Source organism: Hyaena hyaena, unplaced genomic scaffold (assembly GCF_003009895.1).
Source record: "Hyaena hyaena isolate Hyena2069 unplaced genomic scaffold, ASM300989v1 scaffold_533, whole genome shotgun sequence".
Taxonomy (NCBI): Eukaryota; Metazoa; Chordata; class Mammalia; order Carnivora; family Hyaenidae; genus Hyaena; species Hyaena hyaena.
In genome coordinates, this window is record NW_024081161.1 from 657,329 (window position 1) to 677,100 (window position 19,772).

The window sequence follows — 19,772 nt, forward strand, 5'->3', positions numbered from 1 at the left end:
AAGCTTACTGTAATTTGAAGTTCAGAGCAGCTGGCAGTATAAAAACACTGAATCCTCATTTCTCCATTATCTCAAAGCATTCCTTTTATTTGTAATAATTGGTTTAATGAATCATTAGACCCTGCTGTTCCCTTGATAGAATGTTTCGTCTGAGAGTGCTGATATAAAAGATCTCTGCTGCCAAACAACCAAACAAAAAAGCCCAGTCTTCTAGAAACTACACACTGACCAACTGCGGCTGCAGTGTGGCTTGGGGCCAAAGGAAAGGTTTGGAGTTTAGATGGGAGTTTGAAACCTCTTCATTCTACATTCTTTGCCTGTACTTCCTGTACCTTTTATGCGCATCAGACCCGGTACCTAACCTTTTCCTCCCAGCAGAGAGGGTGTTAAATTTTAAGTCTGTTTTCTCTTTACTTTGCATACTGCCTGGCAGACTGGCCTTCCTGCTAACCCCTGGAACAGCAGATAGCAACTAAGTGCTTGACCCTGGCCATGAAGCTTGGCTTGCCCTTGGCTCTCAAATACCAATCAGGTTGCTTAAGTGAAAAGCCTTTCTGGGAGTTCACTACTCTTGACTTTATGGAAATAGCTTCATTTGACATATACTCACAAGTAGTTATTTGTGAAGTTTGATAAGATTCTTTGCATTGCCTATAGAAGCATAATATTAGAAAAGGATATAGCGCTGTGTTAACTTTCTCACTTCTTCATTTGCAAGGTTCTGGAACATTATAAGGTTTTCACATTTGCACTGATCATGCTTTTCTTCCAAAGGACTTCCTGAGAAAGCACATGGAAAGTGTTCACTCACCTCTATAACCCACCAGACTTCCCAGATGCATAATAATAGGACTGAATCAGCATACGGAAGAAACCAAAATGAAAGAACTGCTCAACTTTTTTCCCCCACAGCCAGATCCAGTAAATACCAGGAAAGGGCTGGGTATACTTCCAACACTGCCTTTCGTGTGGATTGCGGGGAAGGCTACCCAGTTTCCTTCAGTGAATTTTTTTGAGCTCCCATTTGACTTAAGCCCTTCACTTTTCCTCTATCCTGGTTTCTCCTCCCTCCTTACCCTTCCTCCTCTTGGCTGAGTTTTGTCGGCAAGCTAAGAGGCTGGTATCAAGTTCCCTTACAGTAATACTGTATTTGGAATTACCTGAAGATTTTGTTGAGTGGAAAAGTTTTTGTGTGGACTGTGAAACACTATCTTCTTCAAACAGATACCGGTGTTGCACTGCAAAATTAGAACAGGAAAGTAGGTCTCGGATATTTATGGTGACTGGCTCAGATTCTGTAAAGAGAGAGAAAACTGAAGTCAAACCTGCTTACCATGGTTGTGATTCTAAGACAGCCGTCAGCTGTCAGAGTAAGGTACTTGACGTTCCTAGCATGTGGCACACAGCTTTACTCTGGGACACACGGTGGCAAAAGACTGTCAGCAGAGAGGCTATTACCAAATAGGGCTTAAAGCAGAGAGTAAATGTTTCCTCTCTGACCGAGGGAAAAAAGCTATAGTTAATGTAATTCAAATCTTACTCACTGTCACTCCTTTACAGCTTTTGTCTGGGGGAAACCAGGGTGGAAGCATCCACCAAAGGTTCTAGAAACACTGCTTTTTAAATTTTACCTGTTGGATTTTCAGGATTTTACCTGTTGGCTGGTGGGCCCTCTTTGGTAGTTCCCCTGCTGGGGAGTCCTGACTTCCGTCGGAGTCTTCCAGAGCTGAGAGAAAAAAGATGACCGAAAGGAGTGACAGTTGTCCGTGTGCATGTGTCCTCTTTAGGAAACTGGTCCCAGACCAGCTCTTTACCTACGTGCTGTAATCCAGGGGATTTTGGTTTTATTTAGCGATGCCAGTTTCAAAAAGCAATTGGTTCCCAGGGTAATCCAAGACCACTTGAGGAATGTTCTTTAGTAAGAGAAACCGGGACCCCTCAAGTACATCTTACTTAACAATGCCTCCAAAAATGTTATGTCTACAAGGCAGGGTGGGGGAAGAAAGTTAAAGTCGTCCAAGGACTAGGCTGTAGTGACAAAGGCTCCACTGTACATTTCAGTTTGAACCAAACAGCCTACAGGCGAAATCGTAGCTACTCACATTAGACATCAGGAAGGCCCGGGGCGCCTGGGTGGCTCAGTCAGTTAAGTATCCGACTTCAGCTCAGGTCATGATCTCACGGTTCCTGAGTTCGAGCCCCGCATCAGGCTCTGTGCTGACAGCTCAGAGCCTGGAGCCTGCTTTGGATTCTGTATCTTCCTCTCTCTCTGCCCCTCCCCAGCTTGAGTTCTCTCTCTCTCTCTCTCTCTCTCTCTCAGAAATAAATAAACATTAAAAAAAAGAAAGAAATTTGAAAGGCCTTGCCTCCCTGGGTCCCCCTTCATCTCGTTGTTCTTTCCTTTAGAGGAGTAAAACACATGCCTTCGCTTGGGATTTTATTGGTGACTGAATATGGGCCACGAGTAGGGGGGTGGGCAGAGCCGCTCTAGGGAGGCCCCCTGGGATAAGACTGCAGTGGAGACATGCACAGGGGGCTCTTGGACATAGCAGAGTCTACCTTCTGTAAACACGAGTACTCCGTGCAGGAAGGCATTCTTTAAATTTGAAATTTGAATCCCTTTCCACTCCATTACAAGCATATCCTGAAATTGCACATCAGCTCTCCTGATGTGTATAACGGTTGTTTCTTAGTTAAACGATCACTTCTATAGGGGTTTTCTGGGGGTTAAGTATACTGGTGTGTCAAAAGATTTGTCATACTGCTCAGCACAGAGCAAGCACTCATCGATTCTAGCTGTTCCTTTCATCTTCTCTCTCTCCCATTCCCCTTTGTGCTTAGTGTTTCCAGACATTACTGGCCCTGAACACCAGGGAGGCACTTTTTTGAGTACTTTGAAGGAATAGGTTGAGAATTTCTCATTCAAGGGTTCGTGCCGTCCTGTGTGATGTGAAGACCTCTCCTATAGGTAACTGATAGTACCTTCACATATGCCTTTCTTTAGTTTTTCACTTATCTCTCCCATTGTACTGAAGTCTTCGGCATAGAAGAGATGCTTGTCTGTGGGCTCCGAGGCGATCTCTTGTAGCTCTTCCTCAATAGCTTTTCCCACCCCGACAGCATACATAGTTATACCTAAGTTGCAGAGCAAATTAAGAACAAGGTAGTCAGAGCTGTGTTCCCAGAGTCTGGAAGTTGTGTGTACTGCACCCAAAGCCAGGTGGATGTTAAGTGGTGTGACTTGAGGGGTCCATGTCAACCTCCCTTTATTCCTCTACCATTTTTATTTGGGCCCTATGGGAAAAAAAGGAGGGGTTTCCAAGAGAGAGAAAGGTGAAACCTCTAGGGGAAGTTGGGAGCTAGACCACCAACCCATTGCTCAGCTCAGGGCAAGATCATTTCACAAATCTTCAACTTTTGTCTGAGTTAGTCTTGGGGATGAAGTAGAAAAGAGCACTGTCTTACAGCTTACTAAATGGGAATTTCTTCTGGGAGAATTCTAAGAAGCAGGTCAATTTATGACCTTCTAGCCTAGATTCTACTTCTGAAAGGTAAGGACAGGAACATTAAATGATGGGGCGGGAGGGCGAGGTAGGGGAAGCTACCCTCCACTCACATCTCTTGAAAGGACAAAGCCTTCTGAGGAGGTGCTAAGCTGAAAAGGAAAATCTGCAGACCATTGGAAATCTCCAGAGTCAGAAAGAAAACACAAACCCAAGTCCCAACCCTAGATTTCAACAGGGATATGAGACAGCTCCAAAAGCTTTTCTAAACAACAGAAATCATGAGGCTGCCTTCCTCCATATGTGCTTCACTTGAAAGTAAAACATGATAAGAACTTAAATTCTGCTTGATTTTCAGTGTATTTTTAGCACTGATATCTTGTTCTGGCTAATTCATTAGGCTAGATTTTTTTTATTTTTAAATACACATAAAAATGGCTCTTTAAGCCAAGGGGCAAGAGTTATGTCTTGTTCTAAGTCTGTGTAAGGTCAGTAGGCAAGTTCAACATATTTGTCCCAGAGCCCAGTGACCTTATGCAAACTTCCTAAAAAGGAGAACTACTATTTTAAGATTATATTAGCTATGCATAGGAATAATTAAAGTCATCAGAGGATGTTACCAGTCAGGTAATTGTTGATTTAAAAATAATTTTTAATGTTTATTTTTGAGAGAGAGAAAGAAACAGAGTGTAAGCTGGGGAAAGGCGGAGGGAGAGGGAGACACAGAATCTGAAGCAGGCTCTGGGCTCTGAGCTGTCAGCACAGAGCCGATGTGGGGCTCAAACTGAGGAACCACGAGATCATGACTTTGAGCCGAAGTTGGATGCTCAACCTACCAACTAAGCCACCCAGGCACCTCATATCTTGTTGGTTTTAGAAACAAATTTCACCTACCACCTACTCATCTTTGGGTGGGTGATTTGTGGAAATTTGAGTAGGGGAAAGAGTAAGGTAGACTGGTCTTAATGGGACAAATAAAAGGGCTAACCACTGTCTTTGGGACAAGATGTTTCCTCCAGGGCACTTTAAAAATGCAGGGTAGAGGTGGGGCACCTGGGTGGCCCAGTGGATTAAACATCTGTCTCTTGATCTCAGCTGGCGTCATGATCTCACAATTCGTAAGTTTGAGCCCCGCATCAGGCTCCGCGTGATCCTGTTTGGGATTTTGTCTCTCCTTTCCTCTGCCCCTTCCCCACTTGTCCTCTCTCTCTCTCTCTCTGTCTCTCTCTCTCTCTCAAAATAAATAAATAAACTTTAAAAAATGCAGGCTAGTGGGATCCATGGCTTTGACATCAGCTCTAGCAAGCTAGTCTGGAAGCAGAGGAACTGTGTATTAGCAGCCAGTTTTACAGTCCATTCAGATGATTCAGAACAGGACACTTTTTGTGGCTACTATTCTACTGGTCTAGAGAAAAAGGAGTCAGTAGTGAGGTACACAATACCAATAAAATGGCCTCCTTCACAAAGAGTGGTCAACTGTCCATGCAAGTCAGCCTTTCTGTGAGGAGGAATGGAGTTCACTAATGGGATTGCTAGTACTTTCTTTCCTTGTTCATTTATGCAGATTAGTCACACACGTACTATGTGCCAGGCCTGGTCAGGGAATGGCTCCCTAAAGTCTTAGGTGAGGGCATGGTCTGCATACCCTTTTCCCCCTGATAGGACTTGTTAAAGCAATGTACTCCCAACAAGTTCTTAAAGAAAGTGGCTTTCAAGCAAATTGCTTCAAAATCTCAAGTTTTCTCATCTCTGCAAGAAATCTAATCACTTCACCTTATGCTATCTCTTCCAACATTGTGATTTTTCTCAGAAGCTAACTTTTGCCTCCTACAAACACAAGAGTGTTCTCTATTAGAAGGCTATTGTGTTTTCAGAGCGTTCACCTGAAGCAGTGATTTAAAATAAAAAATGTATCAGTAAAAGTTCCTCCCAACAGGAATCTATTTTTAGATCACTCTTGAGGTGATTCTAAAGCAGCCAGACCAGTGTTTGGGAATGGTCGTGTAGTTATCGGTGGTTCAACAGCACATGCAGACTCGCTTCTCTCCCCTGGAGGTCACACACTGGCTAGTAAATCACAGTTGACGACTAACTACTCAGGTGTTCTTGGTTGGTGTCTAGTCGAAAAGCGCAGTCTGCAAGACTCCCCTCTGCCAAGTCCCGGAACCCCTGCAGGCCCCCTTACAGCCCCTAGGTGGCAGTGCAGCACAGGTGTATGAGCACTTGACCGGAAGCCTCTCGCGATGCTCAGAGCTCCCTCCTCTGTCACTGACCACCCTTGACCACCCAGTGAGTTTAAGAAACCTGAACCTTGAGTGATATAAACCACACTTATTACCGTTGGCCTGGGCTTTCTTGGCCCACTCCGAGACGTCATCCTGAGCCCGTCCATCTGTGAACACGATGGCCACTCTGGGCACCCGTGCGGAGAGAGGCCTGGCCCCTTCTACTTGGGTAAAACTTCTCTCAAACATGTGTTTCAGGGCCAGCCCGGTCATAGAGCCCTTGCCCATGTATTTTATGTGGGCCACGGCTTTCTTCATGTCTTTGGCCGAGCTGAAGCTTCTCAGGGTAAACTCTGTGCGGACCTGCGTGGAATACTGGAGCAGTCCCACACGAGCGGCTTTGGCGTTAATCGCCAGAGAGTCTATAATGCCAGTGACAAACTGCTTCACGATCTCAAAATTCTCTTCTCCTAGGCTCTTGGATCCATCGATCACAAAGACCAGGTCGATTGGGCCTTCAGTGCATCCTACGGGAAGGAGGGGAAAGTTGAGGCAGTTAAAGGATCACATGGAAGAGACCTATGCTTCGGCTGGAGACAGAGCCACTTTGGAGAACTACCTTTGTCCTTCAGATAATACACGGGGCAGACGGAAGGTGTGGGAGAGCCGGGAACCACAAACATGTTCACATTTGCCTTCCTATGTGGCTTGTGAAATTGATAAAAATAGTACTTTCCATAAGCAAAATCACACAACAGAGGCACAGACTGTCAGGGGAATCAGGCCACACCGACCTCTGGGTCACTGCCAGCCAAGTCTGGCAGGCACTCTGTGCAGAATCCACTGTAGGGTCTGACAGCACCAAAGATTCCTGTAACTTTCCTCCAGGAGGGTGACATCACCCCAGTGCTGGCATTCTGACAGACTGCAGAGAAGGAAATCCCTGCGTTCAGCGCAGCCATCATCTCTTCCAGGGAACTTTCCTAGGAACCCAGCCTGTATGATGTGCGCTCTGTGTACTCCTAACAATGACTGATTTAATCAACAAGAATTGGCCTCTTGAGCACCTGCTTCATCCAAGGCAGTGGGACTGCGAGAGTGACCGAGGCACAATCCCTGACAGGAAGGTGCTTACAGTCCAGTGTAGTCGGTACAGTTGTCCACACAGCACACTAGCCACCTGATTATATGTCGATCTCTCGGGTCTGCAAGCTCCTCAGCAAGAACCATGTCTCACTCACTTCCATCCCCCCAACCTGGCACACAGTAGTTGTTCAATAAATGCTTGCTGACTGATTAAATGAAAGAGGTGGTGTCCATTGGGTAGCATATCTGTAAGTAGCCTACTGACCTATTAAAGCTTAAAAATGAATCATCAGTGTGAATTCTTTATTTATATGGAAGCTATTCAGGCAACTCAAATGGTTGACAGGAAAGCTCTATGTGAAGACTTAAGCAATCTGGCTGCGGACAGACTTTGTTATTTAGGGCCACATAAAAAAATTTACAGATCCCAAATGAATGAAATGATCTCATTTCAAACGGTCTACAGTATGTGATATAACATTCTCTTACAGAGAGACTGATATAACATTTGTCTCATTTTGAAAGTAGACCACAACCATATAAACAAGTTAGGACACACAAAAGCAAAATTATTTCTGTGCATGGCCCCCAAATAATATGCAGTGTGTGTGTGTGTGTGTGTGTGTGTGTGTGTGTGTGTGTGCGAGTTCTTCTCTTTTCCTATTAAGTGCTTGTCCCTATTATTCAAGTGTGTTGGAGTTCTTCTCTTTTCCTATTAAGTGCTTGTCCCTATTATTCAACTTATTGATTGTTTATTAGTATAAGAGGAAAGGCCAATTCAGAGCTTCATTTACATTCATAGCCTGTTCTTGAATCAAAAGAAAGAAGGAAAGAAAAGGAAGCAAAGGAAGAAAAGGAAAAGAAAGGAAAAGAAGGGAAGGAAGGCAAGGAAGCAAAGGAAAGAAGGAAGGAAGGAAGGAGGGAAGGAAGGAAGGAAGGAAGGAAGGAAGGAAGAAAAAGAAAGAAAGAAAGAAAGAAAGAAAGAAAGAAAGAAAGAAAGAAAGAAAGAAAGAAAGAAAGAAAGAAAGAAAGAAAGAAAGAAAGAAAGAAAAGAATAAAAAGTTCAAAGGAAAGGAAAAAGAAAAAGAGACTCTCAGGAGGCATGCACAGTGCTCTCCAGCAGATTGCAGAAAGACTGAATAATTTTCCAGCAGTAGGTCTGTTTTCTCCTCTCCTCCATACACTCTTTTCTTACGGAACAAAATCAGTACCTGCAGCCTCCACGCACAGAGGCACAAAAGGCTTCTCCAGGAAATGAGAACGCTAGGTAGAGTGGAAGAGCATAAGGGCAAGAAGTGCTAGAGTTTTGCTTCCAGACCAAAGGAATGATAGCTCCCTTGCTGGGTCCTTGTTTGTAAGACGGTCACTCCAATTGCACGTGAGCATTTCCTTTTGGTAGTTAAGTCAAGGAGACTGCAACGGAGCCGTGGTTTGCCTCCAGAACTTCATTTTTACAGCATTCCAGAATTTCAGGATTGGACAAGACCATTAGAGATCACCAGTGCAGCCCTCCTGCTGCTTGCGTCTTTACAATATCCCTACCTAGCACCCACTTCAGCCTGGACCTGAACAACCTCTCCTGATGGAGAAGTCATCGCCCCACCCTTAAAGCCCCATCTCTGGACATCTCTGTGGTTGACGATTATAAGAGCTACCACTTGTCAAGGAATTAGTATGTGCCAGCACTGGGCTAAGAACCTTTGACTACTTGATCTCATTTATTCCTCAGGACATTTCTGTGAGGTATTATCCTCATATTATAGCTGAAGAAAGGAGACTCAGAGAAGTTAAATAACTAATCCAAGGTCACACAAGTAGCATGAATAAGGGTTGAAGTCCAGGTCTGTCTGACTCAAAGTTCATGATCTTAACTAAATCACACAGCCTCCCTGAAAGTGTCTTTGTCTTGCTGCTGGGCTGTAGTTTCCACTGTTCTTTCTTTCCCTGGGGGGGGGGGCGGGGGGGGAGAGTCTCTCTCATAGATCATGAATGAAGTGACTGTCACTTTGGCATTTGAAAGGCACCTCAAGTCTTTTTCTACAAAGATCCCGTTTCTTCCTTTATTTTTCACTTGACATCGTACTGAACATCGGCACTGTGATGGCTTCTAAATCTTGCTTGTCACTGTCTTTTTTCTTTAAATATGTGTTTCCAAAAAATAATACATGTACATGGAACTGAATCCAAACATTACAAAAGGATATGTGTGTGTGTGTATGTGTGTGTGTGCATATCTATATCTCTCTATATTTATATAATACAAATAGAAGTGGAATTGCCTTTAAAATATTGCCAGGGGTACCTGGGTGGCTCAATCAGTTAAGTGCCCACCTCTTGGTTTCTGCCCAGGTCATGATCTCACAGCTCTATGGGCTCTGAGCTAACAGTGTGGAGCTTTCTTGGGATTCTCTCTCTCCCTCTTTCTCTCCCTCTCTCCCTGGCCCTCCCCCACGTGTACTGTCTAACTTTAAAATAAAATAAAATATTGCCAAACTGTCCTCCTAAATGTTGGTACCAATTCACACACCCAGTTGATAACTTCAGAACTGTCTATTACAATATACCTTTCAACATAAGGACTCATCAACCTTTCTGATCTCTGTAATAGGTAAGAAAAGAAAAAGGTATCATAGCTTCAATCTATCACTATATATACATCAGCTCTTTTTTAAAAACGGTTTTCATGTTTTATGTCGTGTTTAGAAAGGTCTTTTCTGAGATTATAAAATAATTTTCTTTAGATTTTTTTCTGCTACCTCGGAGGGTTTTTTATTTTTTTTTTAATGTTTAAACTTTGATCTCTTTCTCTCTTCCTAAAATGCAATGCCCAGAACTGAATATCATTCCCTGGCACAGAGCAGAAGACAAGTCTTACCTCTCTCATTCCAGATATGCTTATTCACCCTAAGATCACTCTAGCCTTTTGGCTGATAGTGAGCTTACTGTCAACTAACACCAAGAGTTTTTCCACAGGTGCCTTAGTTAAGCTCTGTTATGAGAAAAGCAGAGGTAAGGGATTTGTTTCCTGAAAATACTCCAAAGAACAATTACTCCCAAACGAATTAAAGCAGAAAGCCAAGTTCAGATCACTTACTCTTGCACCGTCTTCCATCCTCAGCTAGAACAAATCCCTCTGAGCATTTGCAGATGTAGGAGTTACCACGATTAACACAAATGTGTTCACAGCCGTGGTAGGTCGATTTGCAGACATCCTTCCCTGAGGGAAATGCAGAGAGGTGAGAAACGCCATCCCTGTAGGAATGAGCTGGACTGAATGGTCATGTCAGGACAGTTCATGGAAGGAATCCATTTTGTAAAAACCTTTCCTTATTATAAAGGAGATTTAAGCCTTTGACATTAAAACTTTTTTCAATGTTTATTATTTATTTTTGAGAGAGAGAGAGAGAGAGAGAAAGCATGAAGTGGGGAGGGGCAGAGAGAGAGGGAGACACAGAATCCGAAGCAGGCTCCATGCTCCCAACTGTCAACACAGAGCCTGATGTGGGGCGCAAACCCACGAACCACGAGATCATGACCTGAGCCAAAATCGGATGCTTACCCGGCTGAGCCACCCAGGTGCCCCTAGACTGTTTTCACTTTAATACTCAGGATGGGGTGTGGAAAGAGAGGAATTCCTCTCAGAAAGCCCCAGTCCCCACAAGCCTGAATGGTAAGAGGGGTGATCAGGTGTCCTATATTTCTGATTCATTTTTAGAATCATATGAAGCTGCTTTGGGTTTTGATTTTCCCAAGCCACTGATTTTTCCCCACAGATATCCCAAACACCCCGGTTTTAATTAATGAACGTTTCTCATGTGTGAGGTACTTTAAACACTTCAGAGTAGTCACAGCCCTTCAAGCTTCACAACATGCTGTGAGGAGAGGACAGCAGACACAGTTAGACCAGTGTACACATGAAGAAACTGAGAAAGTGTCGCGGAGTCCCTCGAGGTCACACAGCAAGCTGATGGCACAGCTGAGACGGCTGTCCCTGTGCGATCCTCCCCCCCTCACGTGAAAGCCTGCGACTCTTTTCTGTCATTAGCTCCCTAGAAAGAAAGCTTCCTATAGAACGGGGTTGGTCACTCTGGACCCCCTAGAAATGGGAATGGCGGTGTCTGATCTAGTGACCAAAATCCAAGAGGTAGGTGGCATGCCTGGTGTACAACAGCTCAACTTACTGAGCAAAAAATACGCTGCATGAACAAATGGTGCACATGTAGACGCCTGCATTTACAGAAATAAAATCATGAGCCGACAGCTCCGGGACAAACAAGGAGCCGAACCGTAGACGTGGTCCCCACAGTGCGGTGCGAAGGCAAGATAGGAGGGCGCGGGGAGGCCTGTAGACTTTGCCAGGGTCCCATGGACATCCCTGGGCTCCGCTGTTCCAACAGAACATCTTGCTAGGGGTAGAGAAGCCCCTCTCCCTGCTGGAGGAATGAGGACTGTGCACTCCGCTCACCCCGGCTTTGTTGACAGGTGGGATGTCCCCAGTCATCTCAAGGGAGTCTGGGAGGAGATTCTCCCAAATCCACTTCAAAAGCAAATGCATCGATTTTTGCCTTAACGAACACAGAGCCATCCTGCCCACCAGAGAAGGGTGTCACAAAAGCAAGAAGACAGCTTGGAAAGTCCCCCAAATAGGGCTCAGCAGCTCAGAATCTCACAGTGGAGAAAGATCCCTGCCCTATGCTCTTCTAACACCCACTTCACTGAGCGCATGTGTCTCTGTCTCTCTCTCTCTGGGTGCTGTGATGATGGTTCCTTTTATATGTCACCTTGCCTAGGCTACGGTGCCCAGCTATTTGGTCGAACACCAATCTAGATGTTGCTGTGAAGATAGTTTTTTAGAGGAGATTAACATTTCAATCATTAGACTTTGAGTAAAGCAGAGAACACTCTGTAGAGTTGGACTCATCCAATCACTTGGAGGCCTCAAGAGAAAGAAGATGGGGGCGCCTGGGTGGCTCAGTCGGTTAAGCATCCAGCTCTTGGTTTTGGCTCAGGTCATGATCTCATGGTTTGTGAGTTTGAGCCCTGCATTAGGCTTTGCACTGACAGCATGGAGCCTACTTGGGAATCTCTCTCTCTCCCTCTCTCTCTCTCTCTCTCTCTGCTCCTCCCCCATCCTCTCACACTCTCTCTCTCTCAAAATAAATAAATAAGCTTTAACGAGAGAGAGAGAGAGAGAGAGAGAGAGAGAGAGAGAAGACTGCAACCCTGCCACCAGTACCCTAAGCAAAAAGGAATTCTGCTTCCAGGCTGCCTTTGGATACAACATCAGCTCTTCCTGGGTCTCCAGCCTGCTGCCTGCCCTGATAGCACATTTCCTCTCTCTGTCATCTGGTTCTATCTCCATATATATGCATGCATGCACGCACGCACACACACACACACACACACACATACACACACACACACACCCTATTGGCTCTATTTCTCTGGGGGACCCCTGACTAATACGCCTTCTAAGTAAACTCTTACAATCTGTTCCGAGTGACCTACAGAAGCAAACGGTAGAGAAAATGGATAAAGAAAACCCACAGAAAACCCCTTAGTCCCTCTCCTACCCTCTGCCCTTACTTATAAGGCCTACCAAGAAGAAAAAGCACAGTAATTATCTTGGATCCTCACAGCGACTGCTGGCAGAGATTCGAACTCTGTCCAATGATCAGCCAGGCTCTGTGGGAGGCTCTGGGAATCCACAGAATGGCTGTGGAAGGGCCAGCAACTGGGAGACAATGGACAGAAGCCAAGTGCCTGACAACTCAGGACTTTGACCAAGAAACTCCTAAAGAATTAAGCGTCTCCTGTACTGATCTCCGGCAAACACTTTCAGGGCACCCAAGGCAGGAACTTGTAATTGTAACGTTGATTATACAGGCAGATTTTCAATATTAAATGAAGTTATGTAGCTGTCCAAGTCCCACAGATGGAAAAGTTCATCTCTACCTTGAGGCCACTTACTTCTGCAGCGTTTCCCGTCCTCGGCCAGCCGGAATCCCTCCCGGCACCTGCAGATGTACGACTCATCACTGTTCACACAAATGTGCTCGCAGCCATGGTCTACTGCTCCGCAGACATCTTTCCCTGAGGACAGCACAGCAAGTTACAACATTTTCACCAACAGAAATTTCCCCCAGGCTTCACCTTGGAGGACCCATCCATCTCAGCCACCAGACACTCCAGGGCTCCTTGAGTTCAGTGATCCATGGGAGGAAGGTAAAATTGAGGACGAAGTTCAGTGACTAATTTAGGTTAACTCTTCACACTTCTTCAGTATCAGCCCACCATCACTCGCCAGCACCTACATCAGTGTCTCATTAAATACACTCAATCATCAGCTTTCTGCACATGTGGTTTCTGATATCAGAAGGAAACACCGTTGGTATGACATGATTACTTAGAAGATTAAACCTCAATTTAGATCAGTGGCGCTGAAATCTAATTTTGGCTTTGACTCTGACACATGACTTTGGAGAATCACTTAACCTCTTGGAGCCTTGTGTTTCCTGTCTGTCTGAAAAATGACAGTAATAATTCCAGTCACCTATGTGTTCTTCAAATGTGTCAACATGAGTTGCTCTTTGTAAAGTGCTCTGAGAAGCTTGAGGAGAAGATGACCGATGGGGACGAAAATCATTTGCTCAGAGTTACACACTCCCCTTTGGATTAAACAGAGGCGCATCTTGGCCCCTCTAAGAGGCTTTGCTCTCTGAGACATAAGAATAGACTCATCATTAGGTGGTGTCTTTGAGAGATCTGTGCTACCCGCAACAGCAATAATATTAAAGATGAACAGGGGCGCCCGGGTGGCTCAGTCGGTTAAGTGTCCAACTTCTGATTTTAGCTCAGGTCAGGATCTCACGGTTCTCATGAGTTCAAGCCCTTCATCCAGCTCTGTATGAACAGCATGGAGCCTGCTCGGGATTCTCTGTCTCTGTCTCTCTGCCTCTCTCTCTCTCTTTCAAAAATAAATTAATTAATTAAAAAAAAAAAAAGACAAACAAACAGAAGCTCAGAGAAGGTAAACAACTTGTCCAGCTCCTAAATGGCAAGACTAGAATCTTGGATTGCAGACTGTCCTTTCACTAGAGCAAATCACTACACTTCTGTTTCTTGCCACAGGGTGTAAATAAGCAACTTCACTTGGAGCTCTAGCATTGACTTTTGTCATTCGTCCATGTGTTGGTTTGTTTGTTTGTTTTCTTTCAACAGACTCTATTTTTTAGGACACGTTTAGATTTACAGAAGCTGGGAGGGGAGCACAGAGAGCTCCTCCAGACCCCGTACCCAGCTGCACGAGTGTTGGCATCTTACGTTAGCGTGATACGTGTGTTACAATAAATGGACCAATACTGATACGTCAATACCAATAACGACCATGGTTGATTTATGTTTCCTTAGTTTCTGCCTGAGGCCATTTTTCTGATTCCATCAGGACCCAACATTACATTTAGTGGTCATGGGGTATTGGCTCCAGAGGACAACAGATTTAAACAGAGATCAGGATGGTGGAATTCACGCAGACTCGGTAATGTGACGCGACGCCAGCAGAAACTTACTTTTGCAGGTTCTGCCATCTTCACGGAGGATATACCCTTCAAAGCACTGGCACACAAAAGAGTCTTTGCTGCTCACACAGGAGTGTTCGCAACCGTGGTCGCCCACAGTGCAGGGGTCTGATTCTGAGAATCCAGTTGGAATAAGAAACACAGAAGAAGGAAATGACTCATACATCAGTGACTTATTTCATCTTATAAGGCATTTTAGACACCTTAAATCAGGGCAGTGTCTTATCCCACAATGCACATTTCAAAACAGAAAATGTGTCTATGAACAAAAATTGCTTGTAGATAGTACATAAAATGAGGCAAAATCATCTCCATAGGAAAAATGAACAAAAGACATGAAAGGCAATTTATAACAGGAGAGATATAAATGGCTTATTATAAGTATTAGAAAATAAGTCAAACTACCATGTAACAGTAAATGAACTTATCTACATATCTACTTATCTGCACATATGTGTCACCCTTAGGTAATCCATTCAGTCATCAACTACTTCCTGAGTCCCTACTCCCAGTCAGGCACCCTTCTAGGCTCTGGGGATTTAACAATGAATAAAACAAAGTTTCTGCAGTTGAGAAGCTGACATTTGACAGCAGGCATGGGAAGGGAAGGAGGGGAAGACAAACAGACAAACCTATATGTCAGATGGGCAAAGTGCCATGGAGGAAAGCAGGATAAGGGAGCGAGAACATGTCCGGGCTGGGGATGGTTGGGTATTCTATGTGCTGCAGTCCGATACAGCAACACTGAGCAGAGCCCTGAAGAGGCCAGTGAGTGTGTGATATCTGGATAGAAGGGCACCCTCAGCAAAGAACAGCATTTGCAAACTGAAGAGGTAGGAGTGTGTGTGGCATGTTTCAGGAAAGGCAAAGAGACAAGTGTGACCCAAGCAATGCAAGCCTGGCAGGGGACAAGGCCAGTGAAGCCAGCAGAGGCAGACCATGTGGGATCCGCAAGCAGCAGTGGGATCTGAGTGAGAAAGGGGCACTGGAGCATTTGAGTGGTGCGGGGACTTGAATGGCTTTGTTATAAAAAGAGTGAGGCGCCTGGGTGGCTCAGTCGGTTGAGCGTCCGACTTCGGTTCGGGTCATGATCTCACAGTTCGTGGGTTCGAGCCCCGTGTTGGGCTCTGTGCTGACAGCCAGCTCAGAGCCTGGAGCCTATTTCAGATTCTGTATCTCCCTCTCTCTCTGACCCTCCCCTGCTCACACTGTCTCTCTCTTTCTCTCTCAGAAATAAATTTTAAAAAAACATTAAAAACAAACAAACAAACAAACAAACAAACAAATAAAGAGCTCGGTGTGGGTGAATATGGAGCACGGAGAGTCGGAAGAAATATGCCTGGTGGCCCCAACCAGGATGGTGACGAGTGGGCAGACTGTTGCCTGTATACTGAAGGGAGAGCTCACAAGCTGTGCTGATGGGTTGATATGAAGACACCCCCTTCCTATGGATATGATGGAAGAGTGACGGAAAACTAAGGTTGCGGGACAGAGTGAAAAGAATGGCTTTGCCATCCATGGGGCTGGCATGGCTTCTGTTTGCGACTCTGTGAACACCAAGCTGATGTTGGAGAAATTTGATACTGAGGACATGTGGGAAGTGATTTTTTATAAGAACGATACACAATTCTGAGTCGACTCAATCATTCCAGATCGAGAATAATTTTACAACAGATAGGCACTGAAGTTATTAAATAAAGGCTCCAAAGTACATAGTCACTGTTATAATCAGGCACAGATCACACATTTATTTCTAAGCCATTTTTGCAGGATTTCTTTTTCGGAGGGGAGTCCCGAGAAGCACCCTGTGGGTTAGTGAAGGCGGCTGTTGTTATCCTCACTTACCAGCTGGGAGACTAAGTTTGGGAGGGTTAATGGCTTGCCAAGATCAATTGCTAGTAAGTGATAGCACCAGACTCAAAATGTAATCTTCTGATAATAAATCCCACGTTTCCTCCAATGACACTGCACTGCTCTATGGTAAAGTAAGCTTTTAAACATGCAGGGAAATTTGCCTGTCTTCCTTTGGGCAAAAATGCTGCCAAAATCTTTGAAAGATGGAAAAATGTTACATTAACTAAAATTGTAACTGCAGAAGAGAGTCAACGCAGAGCTGGGCCGTCCTGTTTGCTCTCAACATGACTTACTTCTTTGGGCACAATCTAGACCCATTATTAATGCAGAACATTCCCCAATGGCTTGGGGTGGTTCCTCACATAGTGTTGAACGGAAATACAATTGAGTGATCCATTATAGAGACAGCTGGCTGGCTGTGGAGGTGAGTGTTTTTTTCCCACCGTAAATTTATATTAAGAATACTCCACCTTCCAATGTAATAAAATAGCTATAACTCTTGCAGTCCAGCCTTGTCAAGCCATAATCCAGACAAATACTCACACCCTCAACCCATCACACCCTTCTTTCTGGAGCTTCCCCCATGCCCTGCCCTGTCCTGTCCTCTTGGCTACATGTCAGCCTGTCATTGAGAAGAGGGGCTGGGTCTTCCCACGTGCACCCTGAGCCCTGGTGGTCCGCACCTGCGCCCGGCAGATGGGGGCTGCTTTCCTTTATCAGGAGCCTGCTGAGCCCGAAGCCACGTCACCCCTGGCTACAGAAGATCACAGGAGTTCCCAGCCCAGTTTCTGAGTTCTCCGGAGTGTTCATATTAGCAGCTGTTTGAAACCTTATTGGCTGCATGCTGTTAACGCATGTGCAGAGTTTGCGTTTTTAACCTCTTCCCTCCTCACCCCCTCAGAGCATCTGATCAGTTAAGCGTGAGCAGTGGTGAGTTCTCCACCTCACATGCACATCAGAATCACCAGCAGAGACTTTTTTAAGGCAAAACAGGCACATGGTTCAAAATGCAAATGTATTAAAAGGCATACTTCCCCTAAGGAGGGGTATCTGGCAATATCCGTCAAAGTTACAAAACGTACTTTTGACCTAGCAACTTCACTTCCAGAATTCTCTCCCTCAGACACTCTTGTAGCATATGAAGGGATATACTTTCAACTTGTTTGAGGCAGCTCTGTGTGTAATAATGACAAGTGGGAAACAACCCAAGTACCCAGCCACAAGAGACTAGCTGAGGAAATATTCGACACAATGAGACATTAAGCAGCAGGGAAAAGAATGAGAATGTTCTCTGTGTCATGATATGAAATCTCTAAAAAATGTCATTGAGTGACAAAGAAGGAAAAAGTCATAGAATGGAGCATATACAGTACACCATTTTGTGTGTGTGTAAGAAAAGGAAGGAAATAAAAATATATATTTGTATTGGCTTTTACTCTCATAAAGAAACATGAAGGATAAAGAAACTAATGAAAATGGTGTAGTAGCTCTTTGTTGCTATGTAACAAGTTACCCCAAAACCTAACAGCTTAAAATAACATTTCTTATCCCACATAGTTTCTAGGGCTCTAGAATCCAGGACTTATCTGGGCAGTTCTGACTCAGGGTCTCTCACGAACTGTCAGTCAAGGTGTCGGCTGGGGCTGCTGTGATCTCAAGGCTTTAGCGGAGATGCAGGACGTGCTTCTAAGCACACTCACACCCCTATTGGCAGGATTAGATTTCTCACTGGCTATTAGCTGGCGGCTTCAGTTCCTCAGCATGTGGACCTCTCCACAGGGCAGCTTACAACATGGCTTCCCCAAAAGTGAATGATCCAAGAAACAAGAGAGAGAACACTCAAAAGAGCAGCCACATTGTCTTTTACAAATTAATTTGAGAAGTGACAAGCCATCATTCTCTCCATATGCTATTGGTCACACAGACCAACAGTGAAGGAGGGGACCATACAAGCGTGTGCATACCAGTAGATGGGGATCACTGGCTACCATCTTGGAGGCTGGCTACCACCACTTATTGATAGGAAGTGGAGGTAGAGAAAGGGATGGAAAGGCAAGAGGGGGAAGTAAACCTTTAGATAGATAGATAGATAGATAGATAGATAGATAGATAGATAGAGAGATAGAGAGATAGAGAGATAGAGAGAGAGATAGAGTATATCTTTATATATATATATTTTTGACTTTTAAACCATGTAAGCCACTTATCTATTCTAAAAATAAGTTAAAATTTAAATAAAAATTCCAACTCTTGATCTTGGGGTCTCGTGTTCGAGCCCCACGTTGGGTGTGGAGATAACCCAAATGAATAAAACTTTATTTTTTTATTTTTTTTTAAATTTTTTTTAATGTTTTATTTATTTCTAGGAGAGAGAGAGAGAAAGCGTGAGCAGGGGAGGGTCAGAGAGAGGGAGTCACAGACTGAAACAGGCTCCAGGCTCTGAGCTGGCAGTCAGCACAGGGCCCGACGCGGGGCTCAAACCCACGGACCGCGAGATCATGACCTAAGCGAAAGTCGGACGCTTAACCGACTAAGCCACCCAGGTGCCCCAAATGAATAAAACTTTAAAAAAGAAGAAGAAAATGCCAAAGATGTGCTGTAGTCACCTTCCTGAGCACAGGTTCTAGATGCGTCCTATGCAATCAAGTCTGGAAACCAACTCGGAGTCAGCTTCTGCCCAGAACCAGATACTCCCCTATGGGAAAGGACTTCAGAGATTCTGTAACAGGCAAAGGGAGCCACCATTCCTGACTCACGACCACGGGGTGACTTCAGCCCAGGGAGAATGGTGGGTACCCCAGCAAGGGATCATTCTTTTGGCAAGTGTTTCTGGAGCACTTCCTCTGTGCCAGGCACCATACTCATCTCTGGGCTGGAAGGGGGCTGAGAGATAAACAGGTCCAGCCCTTTATTTTAGAGTTGAGGAAGCCAATGACCAGAGAGACGAAGTGACTTTCCCAGGGCCCCTTAATCTGTAGAGGTGAATATTGTCAGCTGTGCTGGGGACAAAGGTGTGATGAGACCACAAATCTACCACCTCCGTGTTCCCTGGTCCAGTGGCACATGCAGTAGTCATGCTGGCTTGGCGGCATTTACTCAGACTGGGAGATTCTCAGAAGACAAAAAAAAAAAAAAAGTTTTCTCAAGGGAGGCCCGGCCTGCAAACAGTTTATTGTAAACCTAAATACTACAGGTGATCTCCTGCCCTTCTTGGTCCAGTTGTCACCTGCAGCCCTCTGGCACTCAATACTCAGTACTCGGTACTCAGTATACCCCACCTTCTCCAGTTCACTCTCCCGACCTGGGCCTCTGCATGCTGCTCCTTGTGCTAGGAAGCCCTTCCTCCTCTGTCTTAGGCTGTTCCAGCAGCTAGCACAGAATACCACAGACTGAGTGGCTTGGAAGCAGTGGAAATGTATAGCTCACAGTTCTGGAGACTGTAAGTCTGAGATCAGGCTCCCAGCATGGCTGCGTGAGGACCCTCCCACAGACTGTAGACTTCCCCTAGTATCTTCACATGGCGGGGG

At 45.0% G+C, this 19,772-nt stretch overlaps 1 protein-coding gene across 2 annotated transcripts in view; it reads right to left on the reverse strand.

The window, feature by feature from the left end:
- Positions 1-19,772, reverse strand: part of MATN2 (matrilin 2) — a 118,273-nt gene that overhangs the window by 1,664 nt on the left and 96,837 nt on the right. The window contains exons 10-17 of one of the 2 annotated variants that reach the window (XM_039255477.1): positions 14,383-14,505; positions 12,785-12,907; positions 9,909-10,031; positions 5,842-6,255; positions 2,983-3,135; positions 1,655-1,726; positions 1,161-1,238; positions 682-780 (exon numbers count right to left, since the gene is read on the reverse strand). In XM_039255477.1, the coding sequence (XP_039111408.1) occupies positions 682-780; positions 1,161-1,238; positions 1,655-1,726; positions 2,983-3,135; positions 5,842-6,255; positions 9,909-10,031; positions 12,785-12,907; positions 14,383-14,505 (1,185 nt within the window). Of the gene's footprint in view, positions 1-681; positions 781-1,160; positions 1,296-1,654; positions 1,727-2,982; positions 3,136-5,841; positions 6,256-9,908; positions 10,032-12,784; positions 12,908-14,382; positions 14,506-19,772 lie in introns of both variants that reach the window. The other variant, XM_039255476.1, reaches the window with a different exon arrangement.